The sequence below is a fragment of the Haemorhous mexicanus genome, chromosome 1 (genome assembly GCF_027477595.1).
Source record: "Haemorhous mexicanus isolate bHaeMex1 chromosome 1, bHaeMex1.pri, whole genome shotgun sequence".
Taxonomy (NCBI): Eukaryota; Metazoa; Chordata; class Aves; order Passeriformes; family Fringillidae; genus Haemorhous; species Haemorhous mexicanus.
The window spans coordinates 158805170-158817415 of NC_082341.1; the positions used below are offsets into that span (position 1 = coordinate 158805170).

Below are 12246 nucleotides of genomic sequence, written 5' to 3' on the forward strand. Positions count from 1 at the left end.
CGCCTGCATGTCCCCCTGTCGCCTGCATGGCCCCGTGTCCCCGTGTCCTTCTCGGGGACGTTCCCATGTACCCCTGCTACCCGTGGGGATTTTCCCGTGTCCCTTGATAACATCTAGGGTCAGTTCCGTGTCCCTGGTCACTCGTGGGAGCGGTCACGCACAAGGGACAGTCACTTATCCCCCTGTCACCCGTGGTGCTGGTCCCGTGTCCCACGTGTGGCCGTTCCCGCGGTCCCTGCTCCCCCTCTGCGGGATGGCCCCGCGTCCCTGTGTCCCGCGTGGGGGGCTGTCCCGTGTCCCCACCCCGGTCCCGCCCCCTGCACTTCCCCTTCCCGATTTGGTCCAGTTTCGGTTTCGGTTCTTGGCCGGGGCGGAGCCTCGCAGCGTCCGGTTCGTGGGGGGGCCCTGCCCCGCGGGGTGGGGGTCCCCTGCCGGGGTTGGGGGACCCCCACGGGGCTGGGGAGGTCCGGGGCGATCGGGGGGTCCCGGTCCGGTGCGGGGTGGGGGGGCCCTGCCGGGGGGTGTGGGACCCCCACGGGGCTGGGGAGGTCCGGGGCGATCGGGGGGTCCCGCCCTGGGGTGGGGGTCCCTGCCTGGGGCTACAGGGGGGTCCTGTCCCGGGAACGCGGGGCTGGAGGGGGCGCTCGGTACGGGAAGTGCGGGGGGCACGGACTGGGGGGGTTTGGGGAGTGGGATTGGGGTCTCGGGGAGGTCGCAGCGGATTGGGGAGGGAGGGGGCGTCGAGGGGGTCCCAGCCCCAAATATGTGGGTACCCCAGGATGGCCGGGGCGGTGCTGGAGGTGCAGGGGGTCCCCCCCGACGCCCCCGAGGAGCTGCTGGTGCTGTACTTCGAGAGCCGGCGGCGCTCGGGCGGGGGGCCCGTGCAGAGCTGCCAGCGCCTCGGCCCCCTCCTCTTCCTCACCTTCGAGGACCCTCAGGGTAAGTCTGGGCAGGGGGGCGTGTCTCGGATCCAGCTGGGAGCACTGGGATGGGATTTGGGGGTCTCGGTTCCAGCTGGGAGCACTGGGATGGGATTTGGGGATCTCAGTCCCACTGGGAGCACTGGGATGGGATTTGGGGGTCTCGGTTCCAGCTGGGAGCACTGAGATGGGATTTGGGGGTCTCGGTTCCACTGGGAGCACTGGGGTGGGATTTGGGGGTCTCGGTTCCACTGGGAGCACTGGGGTGGGATTTGGGGTCTCGGTTCCAGCTGGGAGCACTGAGATGGGATTTGGGGGTCTCGGTTCCAGCTGGGAGCACTGGGATGGGATTTGGGGGTCTCGGTTCCAGCTGGGAGCACTGGGATGGGATTTGGGGGTCTCGGTTCCACTGAGAGTACTGGGATGGGATTTGGGGGTCTCGGTTCCAGCTGGGAGCACTGGGATGGGATTTGGGAGTCTCTGTTCCAGCTGGGAGCACTGGGATGGGATTTGGGGGTCTCAGTCCAAACTGGGAGCACTAGGGTGGGATTTGGGGGTCTCGGTTCCAGCTGGTAGTACTGGGGTGGGATTTGGGGGTCTCGGTTCCAGCTGGGAGCACTGGGATGGGATTTGGGGGTTTCAGTCCCACTGGGATCACTGGAATGGGGTGTGTGACCATTCCCAGTCCCACTGGGAGCACTGGGGTGGGATTTGGGGGTCTCAGTCCCACTGGGAGCACTAGGATAGAGTGTGGAGGATCCCAATCCCTACTGGGAGCACTGGGATTGTGTTTGGTGCTCCCAGCCCCACTGGGAGCACTGGGATAGGATGTGAGGGGCCCAGTTCCTACTGGGAGCACTGGGATGGGGTGTGGGGGATCCCAGCCCCACTGGGAGCACTGGGATGGGGTGTGGAGCTCCCAGCCCTATTGGGAGCACTGGGATAGAGTGTGGGGGTGTCCTGGCCACACTGGGAGCACTGGGATTGTGTTTGGAGCTCCCAGCCCCACTGGGAGCACTGGGATGGGGTGTGAGGGGGGCCCAGTTCCTACTGGGAGCGCTGGGATAGGGTGTGGGGGTCCCAACCCCACTGGGAGCACTGGGATACGATGTGTGGGGCCCAGTTCCTACTGGGAGCGCTGGGATAGGGTGTGGGGGTCCCAACCCCACTAGGAGCACTGGGATACAATGTGTGGGGCCCAGTTCCTACTGGGAGCACTGGGATGGGGTGTGGAGCTCCCAGCCCTATTGGGAGCACTGGGATAGGTTGTGGGGATTCCCAGTCCCAACTGGGAGCACTGGGGTAGAGTGTGGGGATCACAACCCCACTGGGTACACCGGGATAGGATGTTGGGGTCCAAGCCTTACTGGGAGCACTGAGGTGGGCTGTGGGGCATCCCAGTCCAACTGGGAACACTGGGATGGGGTGTGGGGGATCCCAGTCCCACTGGGAGCACTGGGATAGAGTGTGGGAAATCACAACCCCCCTGGGTACACTGGGATAGGGTGGGAGTGTTCCCAGCCCCACTGGGAGCACTGGGATAGGATGTGAGAGGCCCAGTTCCTACTGGGAGCACTGGGATAGGGTGTGGGGGATCCCAGCCCCACTGGGAGCACTGGGATAGAGTGTGGGGGTTCCCAGCCCCACTGGGAGCACTGGGATGGGGTGGGGAGTGTCCTGGCCACACTGGGAGCACTGGGATTGTGTTTGGAGCTCCCAGCCCCACAGGGAGCACTGGGATGGGGTGTGGAGGATCCCAGTCCCACTGGGAGCACTGGGATAGAGTGTGGGAAATCACAACCCCCCTGGGTACACTGGGATAGGGTGGGAGTGTTCCCAGCCCCACTGGGAGCACTGGGATGGGGTGTGGAGGATCTCAGTCCTTACTGGGAGCACTGAGGTGGGCTGTGAGGGATCCCAACCCCACTGGAAGCACTGGGATAGGATGTGAGGGGCCCAGTTCCTACTGGGAGCGCTGGGATAGGGTGTGGAGCTCCCAGCCCTATTGGGAGCACTGGGATAAGGTGTGGGGGTTCCCAGCCCTACTGGGAGCACTGGGATAGGCTGTGAGGGATCCCAGCCCTACTGGGAGCACTGGGATGGGGTGTGGGGCATCCCAGTCCCAACTGGGAGCCCTGGTGAGCTGTGCTGTGCCCCCGGGGGCTGAGGGGGTGCTGGCTGAGCCCCCAGTGAGCCTGGCTTCCCTCCACAGATGCACAGAACGTGTTGGCCCACGGCAGCCACAGGCTCGGGGGGGCTGAGCTGGGGGTGCGCCCGGCTCCCCCCTGGGACCCCACCCACCTGCTGCTGCGGGGTCTGGAGCCCAGGACCCCCTCCGAGCACCTGGGGACCCTGCTGGGGATCCCCCCCAGCACTGTCACCCTGTGCCAGGGCTCGGTGCCCGGCTGGAGCCTGCTGAGGCTGCAGGACCCCCTGAGCCCCCCAGGTGGGACTGGGGACCATGGGGGGACACCAGGGTGGGAGGGGGTGTTGGGGTGGGGTTGTGGTGGGCAAACGAGATGGGAGGGAGCTGGCAGGGGGATGGGGATACAGGGGCTGGGGTGACAGGGTCAGGGGTCTGAGGGGTGGGTGGGGGGACAATGGTGCCAGGGGTGGGGGCATTGGGGGGCAGGGGGCTCTGGGAGAACCGGGGTAGCATTTTGGGGTGCAGGTTCTGCAGTGAGGTGAGGATACAGGGGCTGGGGTGACAGGGTGGGGGGACAATGGTGCCAGGGGTGGGAGCATTGGGGTGCAGGGGGTGATGGGCTGGGGGGTCTGGGGGAGACATCAGGGTGGCATTTTGGGGCGTGTTTTCTGCCGGGTACCCTGGTGCCAGGGGTGGGAGTATTGGGGGGGTTGAGGGATGATGGGCTGGGGGGTCTGGGAGCACTGGGGTGGTGTTTTGGGGTATGGGTTCTGCTGGGTGCCAAGCCCCCCGGCATGACAGCGCCATGGGGGCAGTGGCACGGCAGTGGTGGGGGCGGGGCCATGGTGGGGGCGGTGGCACTGTCATGGTGGGGGTGGTGGCAGAGCCATGGTGGGGGCAGTGGCAGGGCCATGGTGGGGGCGATGGCACAGCCATGGTGGGGGTGGTGGCATGGTCATGGTGGGGGCGGTGGCACAGCCATGTTGGGGGTGGTGGCAGAGCCACGGTGGGGGTGGTGGCACGGCCATGGTGGGAGAGATGGTATGGCCATGCTTGGAGTGGTGGCAGGGCCATGGTGGGGGCAGTGGCACGGCCGTGGTGGGGGCAGTGGCACGGCCGTGGTGGGGGCGGTGGCAGGGCCATGGTAGGGGCAGTGGCAGGGCCGTGGTGGGAGCGGTGGCAGAGCCATGCTGGGGGCGGTGGCAGAGCCATGGTGGGGGCGGTGGCAGGACTATGGTGGGGCTGGTGGCAGAGCCATGGTGGGGGTGGTGGCACAGCCATGGTGGGAGCGATGGTATGGCCATGTTGGGGGTGGTGGCATGGCCATGGTGGGGGCGGTGGCAGGGCCATGGTGGGTGCAGTGACACGGCTGTGGTGGGAGCGGTGGCAGAGCCATGCTGGGGGCAGTGGCAGGACTATGGTGGAGCTGGTGGCAGAGCCATGGTGGGGGTGGTGGCAGGGCCATGGTGGGGGCAATGGCACAGCCATGGTGGGGGTGGTGGCATGGTCATGGTGGGGGCGGTGGCACAGCCATGTTGGGGGTGGTGGCAGAGCCACGGTGGGGGTGGTGGCACGGCCATGGTGGGAGAGATGGTATGGCCATGCTTGGAGTGGTGGCAGGGCCATGGTGGGGGCAGTGGCACGGCCATGGTGGGGGCAGTGGCACGGCCGTGGTGGGGGCGGTGGCAGGGCCATGGTAGGGGCAGTGGCAGGGCCGTGGTGGGAGCGGTGGCAGAGCCATGCTGGGGGCGGTGGCAGAGCCATGGTGGGGACGGTGGCAGGACTATGGTGGGGCTGGTGGCACGGCCATGGTGGGAACGATGGTATGGCCATATTGGGGGTGGTGGCATGGCCATGGTGGGAGAGATGGTATGGCCATGCTTGGAGTGGTGGCAGGGCCATGGTGGGGGCAGTGGCACGGCCGTGGTGGGGGCAGTGGCAGGGCCATGGTGGGGGCAGTGGCAGGGCCATGGTAGGGGCAGTGGCACGGCCGTGGTGGGGGCAGTGGCAGGGCCATGGTGGGGGCAGTGGCATGGCCATGGTGGGGGCGGTGGCAGAGCCATGGTGGGGGCAGTGCCATGGTGGGGGCGGTGGCACGGCCGTGGTGGGGGCGGTGGCAGGGCCATGGTAGGGGCGGTGGCAGGACTATGGTGGGGCTGGTGGCAGAGCCAAGGTGGGGGTGGTGGCACGGCCATGGTGGGGGCAGTGCCAGGGCCATGGTGGGGGCAGTGGCATGGCCATGGTGGGGGCAGTGGCAGAGCCATGCTGGGGGCGGTGGCAGAGCCATGCTGGGGGCGGTGGCAGGGCCATGGTGGGAGCAGTGGCACGGCCATGCTGGGGGTGGTGGCATGGCCATGGTGGGAGCAGTACCAGGGCCACGGGGACGCGGTGCCAGCGCTGCCTGTGCCGCAGAGCTGGCGTCGGCAGAGCAGCGGGCACGGCAGCAGGGGCTGGCGCTGCTGCGGGTGCCGCGGAGCCCCGCGGTGCTGGTGCGGGCAGCGGGGCCGGTGCTGGGCCGGGACCTGCTCGAGCTCTACTTTGAGAACCGGCGCAGCGGCGGCGGCTGCGTGAGCGACGTGCGGCTGCTGCCCGGCGGGCGCGGGGCCATCGTCACCTTCCAGGAGCCAGCAGGTGAGGGGTTGGTGCCAGGGAGTCGTTTGCACAGGAATAGGGTGGTCATGGGGGCATGGGAATGGGGTGTCAAGGTGGGCACGGTGCCCTTGGTGTGGAAGGGGGTGGTAAAGGTGGGCACGGTGCTATTTGCACAGGAACTGGGTGGTCATGGATGGATGGGAATGGGGTGTCAAGGTGGGCACAGTGCCCTCGGTGTGGAAGGGGGTGGTGAGGTGGGCACGGTGCTATTTGCTCAGGAATAGGGTGATCATGGGTGCATGGGAATGGGGTGTCAAGGTGGGCACAGTGCCCTTGGTGTGGAATGGGGTGGTAAAGATGGGCACGGTGCCCTCGGTGTGGAATGGGGTAGTGAGGTGGGCACAGTGCTATTTGCTCAGGAATAGGGTGATCATGGGGGCATGGGAATGGGGTGCCAAGGTGGGCATGGTGCCCTCAGTGCAGGAACAGTGATGAGGTGGGCACGTTGCTATTTGCTCAGGAATAGGGTGATCATGGGGGCATGGGAATGGGGTGCCAAGGTGGGCACGGTGCCCTTGGTGCAGGAATGGGGTGCCAAGGTGGGCATAGTGCCATTTGCACAGGAGCAGGGTGATCATGGGTGAATGGGAGTGGTGTGCCAAGATGGGCACGGTGCCCTCAGTGTGGAACGGGGTGGTGAAGTGGGCATGGTGCCATTTGCACAGGAGCAGGGTGATCATGGGAGCACGGGGAGCCACTCTGGGCCACCAGCTGCCCGTCCCTTTGTCCCCACAGCCGCAGAGCGGGTGCTGCAGAGGCCACACCGGCTGCAGGACATGGTGCTGGAGCTCACCCCTCACTTTCCCTTCCTGGAGCTGCTGGACCGGAACACAGATGTGTCCCTGGACACTGTCCCTGCTCCAGACAGGGCCTCTCCTCCTGTCATAGAGCCCCTGCTGGTCAGGGAGCCCTTGCTGGACACAGATTGCCCACCGGACTCAGCGCCATCCTCAGACCCCACCGTGGCACACACGAACCCCCCGCCGGACCCTGCGCCAGCACCGGCAGCACCTATATCATACCCAGGGCTGGGGCAGCCCCCAGCTGCCTTCCCCAGCAGGGACAAGGACACAGCGGGGTTCCAGGCCGTGCCCAGCCAGGCCCAGCCCCCCTGGCCAGTGTCGGTGGTGGTCCCGGAGCCGATGTCGGCGGGGCCGGTGCAGGATGAGGCGCTGGTGCCAGCAGAGCTGGGAGCCGTGCGCTACCTGCAGCAGCACTACCAGGACATGCTCAGCAGCATCCCCCAAGTGTCCCTGCTGCCACTGGAGGGGGGGGACATCTCCGGGTTCCGGGTGAGCCGCAGGCAGGGGGAGGAGAAGGTGCAGGCAGGGGTGTGGGCAGGTACAGGCAAGTGTGGGCAGGTGCAGGCCGCAGTGCAGGGAGGTGTGGGCAGGTGCAGGCAGGGGTGTGGGCAGGTGTAGGCAGGAGCAAGCAGCAGTGCAGGTAGGTGTGGGTGGGTGCAGGCAGTGGTGCAGGGAGGTGCAGGCAGGTGTGGGCAGGTACAGGCAGGTGTGGGCAGGTACAGGTAGATGCAGACAGGTGTCAGCAGATGCAGGCAGCAGGCAGTGAAGGGAGGTGCAGGTAGGTGTGGGCAGGTGCAGACAGGTGTGAGCAGGTGTAGGCAGGGCTGTGGGCAGGTACAGGTAGCAGTGCAGGGAGGTATGGGCAGGTACAGACCGATGTGGGCAGGTACAGGTGCAGGTAGGGGTGTGGGCAGGTGTAGGCAGGAGCAAGCAGCCGTGCAGGTAGGTGTAGTAGGTGTGGGTGTATGCAGGCTGCAGTGCAGGGAGGTGCAGGTAGGTGTGGACAGGTGCAGGCAGGGGTGTGGGCCGGTGTAGGCAGGGGCAAGCAGCAGTGCAGGTAGGTGTGGTAGGTGTAGGCAGGTAAAGGCCACAGTGCAGGGAGGTGCAGGCAGGGGTGTGGACAGGTGCATGCAGGTGTAAGCAGGTGTAGGCAGGGGTGTGGGCAGGTACAGGCATCAATGCAGGGAGGTATGGGCAGGTACAGACAGGTGCAGGCAGGGGTGTGGGCAGGTGCAAGTAGGTGTGGACAGGTGCAGGCAGGAGCAAGCCGCAGTGCAGGTAGGTGTGGTAGGTGTGGGTGGGTGCAGGCAGTGATGCAGGGAGGTGCAGGCAGGTGTGGGCAGGTGCAGACAGCAGTGCAGGCGGGTGTAGGCAGGTGCAGGCAGCAGTGCAGGGAGGTGTGGGTAGGTACAGCCAGGTGTGGGCAGGTACAGACGGGGGTGCGGGCAGGGGTCTCTGCTGCCCTCCCACCTCCCCATGCTCACGGCACATCCTGGTGCCAGAGGCTGCCAGCCCCGTGGTGCTGCCCACGCTGCCTGCAGGTGAGTGGGGAGCTGGGCAGGTGCTGGTGCCCAGGTGCTGACCCTTTGCCCATCTGCTGACAGGTGAGCGGGGAGCCGGGCCGGTGCCAGGCCATGGTGGATTTCCTGCAAAGCCTGCTGGACTCCGTGGTCTCGCACCCCACAACCCTGCGCTTCCCCGGCGTTGCCCGCTTCCTGCGGGACCTGCCTGGGCAGAGCCTCCTGCAGCAGCTGGAGAGACGCTTCCAGTGTATCATCCAGCTGGACGGTGAACCCTGGAGCCCTCCAGATCCCCAGGTGCAGCCTCGTGGGGAGGGAGGGGTCTGGCAAGCGGGTGCCATTGTGCTGGTCCCTGCTGTGCAGCGTTGGCGATGCCACCCCTTGATCCCCACAGCTGGAGCTGGAGGAGCTGCTGCCCCCAAGCAGGGAGCCCCGACCACACTCCTGGCACCAGGACCTGCCTGAGGGCCACAGTGCCGCCGCTGATGGCGATGGTGATGGTGGTGACCACGGCTTCCATTCCAGCGCAGGTGAGGGGCGAGGGTGCCACTTTGGTGCCCGCTCTCCTGGTGCTGCGGTGGGATGAGGGGGCCACGGGTGCTGGTCCTCCTCCAGGACATGGTGGGGGGGCCTCATGGCTGATGCCCCTCTGCTCCCGCAGAGGAGATCAAGGAGGTGCTGGCAGCACTGCGCCCGAGCGACACCGACGGCCGTGGCAGCCCCGACCTTTTTCCTGACACCATCCCTGGGAACAAGTGGGACCCCAACGCCACTTTCATCTGTGCAGCCAGCGGCGATGGTGCCAGGGAGCTGCTCTCGGACACCAACGTGGAGGACGAGGAGGTGCAGATGGCTCTGGCCATCCAGTATTCCATGGACCACGCGAGGGACGAGCAGGAGGAGCTGGCGCGTGCCACCGCTCTGTCCCTGCGCTCCTACAGCCGGGAGCAGGAGCAGGAGCAGGCCCAGGAGGATGCCAGGCTCCTGGCCGCGCTGGAGGCCTCGCTGGAGGAGGCGCTGCTGGTGGCGGACGTGGCGTGGCTGACGGTGTTCTGCTCCTTCGAGCAGGATGCTTCCGTGGTGGTGCAGGAGCTGGAGCAGGCGCTGGCGGGGCGGCTGCGGGCGCAGGACGTGGCGAGCGAGCGGCTGCGGGCGCTGCCGGCCTCCGGCCGCTGCGCGCTGGCCCTGCTGCGGTGCAGGCACGCCGTGCAGCTCAGCCTGCGCGGTGACACCGCCACGCTGCACGGCTTCGCCGACTACACGGCCCCTGCCGCACGAGACCTCGCCTCGCTGCTCCACCGCCTGCCACCCCCGGGGCACGGTGCCACCGCTGCCATTGCTGACACCGCTGCTACTGCTGACACCACTGCCGCCGCGCATTGGGTGCGCTGGGACCCCTCTGGCACCGCTGTCCCCTACGCCCCCGAGGCAGCGGCGCTGCTGGAGCAGGCCTGGGGGCGCCAGGAGCGCCGGCTGGATCTGGTGCTGGATGGGCGGCCCTTCACCGTGGATTTGGAGCGCATGGAGGAGTTCGACATCGGCAGCGCCCGCGCCGTGCCCGTCTGCCGCAGCCAGCCCCCGCTGGACAGCACCTTCTTCCTGCTCGGTGTGTGTGGGTGCCGTGGGGCCAGCCCTGCCCCTCGCTGCGCCCACGCTCACCAGGGTTTTGTCCTTCAGGGCCAGAGGTGGCTGGGCTGGAGGAGGAGGTGCGGCTGATGGCGCTGGCTGAGGACTCGGAGGAGTTCGCTGACACGGTGCGCCACTTCTGCGGGACTCTGGAGGAGCTGCACAGCCAGATCAGCATCGTGCAGGTGGGGCTGGGCATGGGGGACCCCCAGGGTGTCCCCGTGGCGCAGCAGTGACACAGCGGTGCCCAGCAGGTGCAGAAGCTGATCCATCCAGTGCTGTACAAGCAGTACCAGCTGAAGAAGGGCAGCGTGAAGCGCGCCTGCGCCGCGGGCACCGCTGTGGAGCGCGTCCTCTTCCACGGCACCACCAAGGCCTCCAGCTGTGAGATCTGCCTGCACGGCTTCAACCGCAGCTTCTGCGGGAAGAACGGTGAGCGCTGGGCGCGTGTGGGGTGACCAGGGGTGCCCTTGGGGCAGGAACAGGCACGGTGCCATCAGCATGGGAACAGGGCAGCAAGGGGGGGCATTGCTGTCAGGGTACAGGGTGTCCATGTGGGCATGGTGCTGACAGCACCATGGGAACAGGGCACTGGGTGCCATTGGCATGGGAATGGGGTGCTGAGGTGGGCATGGTGCCAGCAGTGTGGGAACAGGGTGGGCATGCTTGTGTTGGCTCAGGAATAGGGTGATCATGGGGGCATGGGAATGAGGTGCCAAGGAAGGCACGGTGCCATTGGAGTGGAAAGGGGTGGTGAGGTGGGCATGGCGCCATTGGAGTGGAAAGGGGTGACCAGGTGGGTACGGTGCCATTGGAGTGGAATGTGGTGGTGAGGTGGGCATGCTGCCATTTGCACAGGAACACCGTGATCATGGGTGGATGGGAAGGGGGTGCCAAGGAGGGCACGGTGCCATTGGTGTGGAATTGGTTGCCAGCAGTATGGAATGGCGAGGTGGGCATAGTGACATTTGCACAGGAAAAGGGTGATAATGGGGGCATGGGAATGGGGTGCCAAGGTGGGCACGGTACCCTTGGTGTAGGAATGGCATGGTGAGGTGGGCATGGTGCCATTTACACAGGAACGGGTTGATCATGGGTGGATGGGAATGGGCTGCCAAGTTTGGCATGGCACCTTCAGTGTGGAATTGGGTGCCGGTGGGGCCTCGGGGTGCCAGTGTGGTCCCGGTGCCGCTGGCACAGCCCCCGTGCCCCAGCTGATGCCCGTCCCCGCAGCCACGCTCTACGGCTGCGGCGTTTACTTCGCGGCGCGCGCGGTCATCTCGGCGCGGGACCGCTACTCACCCCCGAGCGCGAACGGCACCAAGTTCATCTTCATGGCCATGGTGCTGACTGGGGAGTTCACAGCCGGGCGGCCCGGGCTGCAGGCACCCCCTCTCCGGGAGGGCTCCGGGGTGCCCCAGCGCTACCACAGCGTGGTGGATGACCCGCGGCAGCCCGACATCTTCGTCATCTTCAACGACACCCAGGCCTACCCCCAGTACCTCATCACCTGCCGCAGCCGCCACGGGGGCCCCCTCTGAGCCCTCGGAGCCCCCCGGCAGGGGCTCTGCTTCAAGGACCCCTTTTTATCCTCTCGACGTCCCCTGGCACTGGTGCCAAAGCGGGGGTTATGGTGTCCAGGGACTCAAGGTGTGCAGGGATGTTCCTGCCCTGCCCAGGAGCTCAGAGCAGGGGGATCCTCACTTGGGGACCCTCCTGGGCACCCTCATGCCAGGGCAGGAGGTGGGCAGGAGGACTTTGGCTCACCCAAAGTGAAATTTGGAATAAAACTGCAAATAAAATTTGGAATTTTGAATCAATTGGGGCCTTTTGCATGACTGGGATTAAGGGGGGACGGGGAGAGGGGAGGGGAAGTTCCAGTCCCAACTGGGAGCATTGGAGTAGGAGGAATGTCTCGGACCCAACTGGGATCACTGGGATTGGGGTGGATGGGGTCCCACACCCAGCTGGGAGCACTGGGAGCTGGGGTCAGGCAGGAGCCTGGCTGTGTGTGCATGCTGTGTCCCCTGGGTGGTGGCTCTGGCCACTCCTGCACCTCTGCCTGTTCCCTGCACCTTTCCTGCTCCTCACCTGCTCCCTGCCTGCACCCTACCTGCATCCTGCTCCCTGCCTGCTCCCCACCTGCTCCCTGCTTCCTCCCTCCTCCCTGCCTCTTTCCTACCTGCTCCCTGCTCCCCACCTGCACCTCTGCCTGTTCCCTGCACCCTTCCTGCTTCCCACCTGCTCCCGGCCTCCTCCCTACCTGCATCCTGCTCCCTGCCTGCCTCCTCCCTGCTCCCTGCCTGTTCCTCTGTCCCCCTGCACCCCGAACTGTGCTGGGGGTACCCCGATGCCCACCCTGTGGATGTGGGCAGAGGCCCCGCCGTGGGCAGTGCTGGCAGCACTGCTGCCTACTGGATGAGACCCTCCAGCAGGGAGAGGCAGGGGTGCCCGGTGTTCCCTCCGTGTCCGTGTTGCCCACTGAGATGCCCCAGGTGGGTGAGCACAGGACTGGCGGTCTCAGTGACCCCTCCGCCCCTTTGGGGAGCCCACACGGGGTGGGCACGAGGGTGACACCA

The 12246-nt window shown here is 66.5% G+C and overlaps 1 protein-coding gene across 3 annotated transcripts; it reads left to right on the forward strand.

Annotated features, from left to right (window-relative positions):
• Nucleotides 1-238: 238 nt before the first annotated feature.
• PARP10 (poly(ADP-ribose) polymerase family member 10) lies at nt 239-11487 on the forward strand. Of its 3 annotated transcripts, none has more exons than XM_059869067.1 (11): nt 239-390; nt 779-939; nt 3133-3366; nt 5479-5697; nt 6454-7010; nt 8126-8338; nt 8436-8571; nt 8703-9647; nt 9719-9852; nt 9919-10099; nt 10901-11487. In XM_059869067.1, exons 1-11 carry the CDS (start codon nt 254-256, stop codon nt 11206-11208), a joined length of 3225 nt encoding a protein of 1074 aa, XP_059725050.1. In that variant the 5' UTR covers nt 239-253; the 3' UTR covers nt 11209-11487. The 3 variants fall into 3 exon arrangements, with proteins under 3 accessions (XP_059725050.1, XP_059725055.1, XP_059725060.1); XM_059869072.1 differs by having other exon boundaries at nt 9922-10099; XM_059869077.1 differs by lacking the exon at nt 10901-11487 and having other exon boundaries at nt 9719-9848; nt 9922-10082.
• Nucleotides 11488-12246: the final 759 nt, after the last annotated feature.

What these genes read in the sequence shown, in the direction of transcription:
- PARP10 (XM_059869067.1), top strand. Translation starts at nt 254, where the DNA reads ATGGCCCCGCGTCCCTGTGTCCCGCGTGGGGGGCTGTCCCGTGTCCCC. An exon ending in GGACCCCCTGAGCCCCCCAG is followed by an intron (nt 3,367 to 5,478) that starts GTGGGACTGGGG and finishes CCTGTGCCGCAG; the next exon opens with AGCTGGCGTCGGCAGAGCAG. An exon ending in CAGCACCTTCTTCCTGCTCG is followed by an intron (nt 9,648 to 9,718) that starts GTGTGTGTGGGT and finishes TTTGTCCTTCAG; the next exon opens with GGCCAGAGGTGGCTGGGCTG.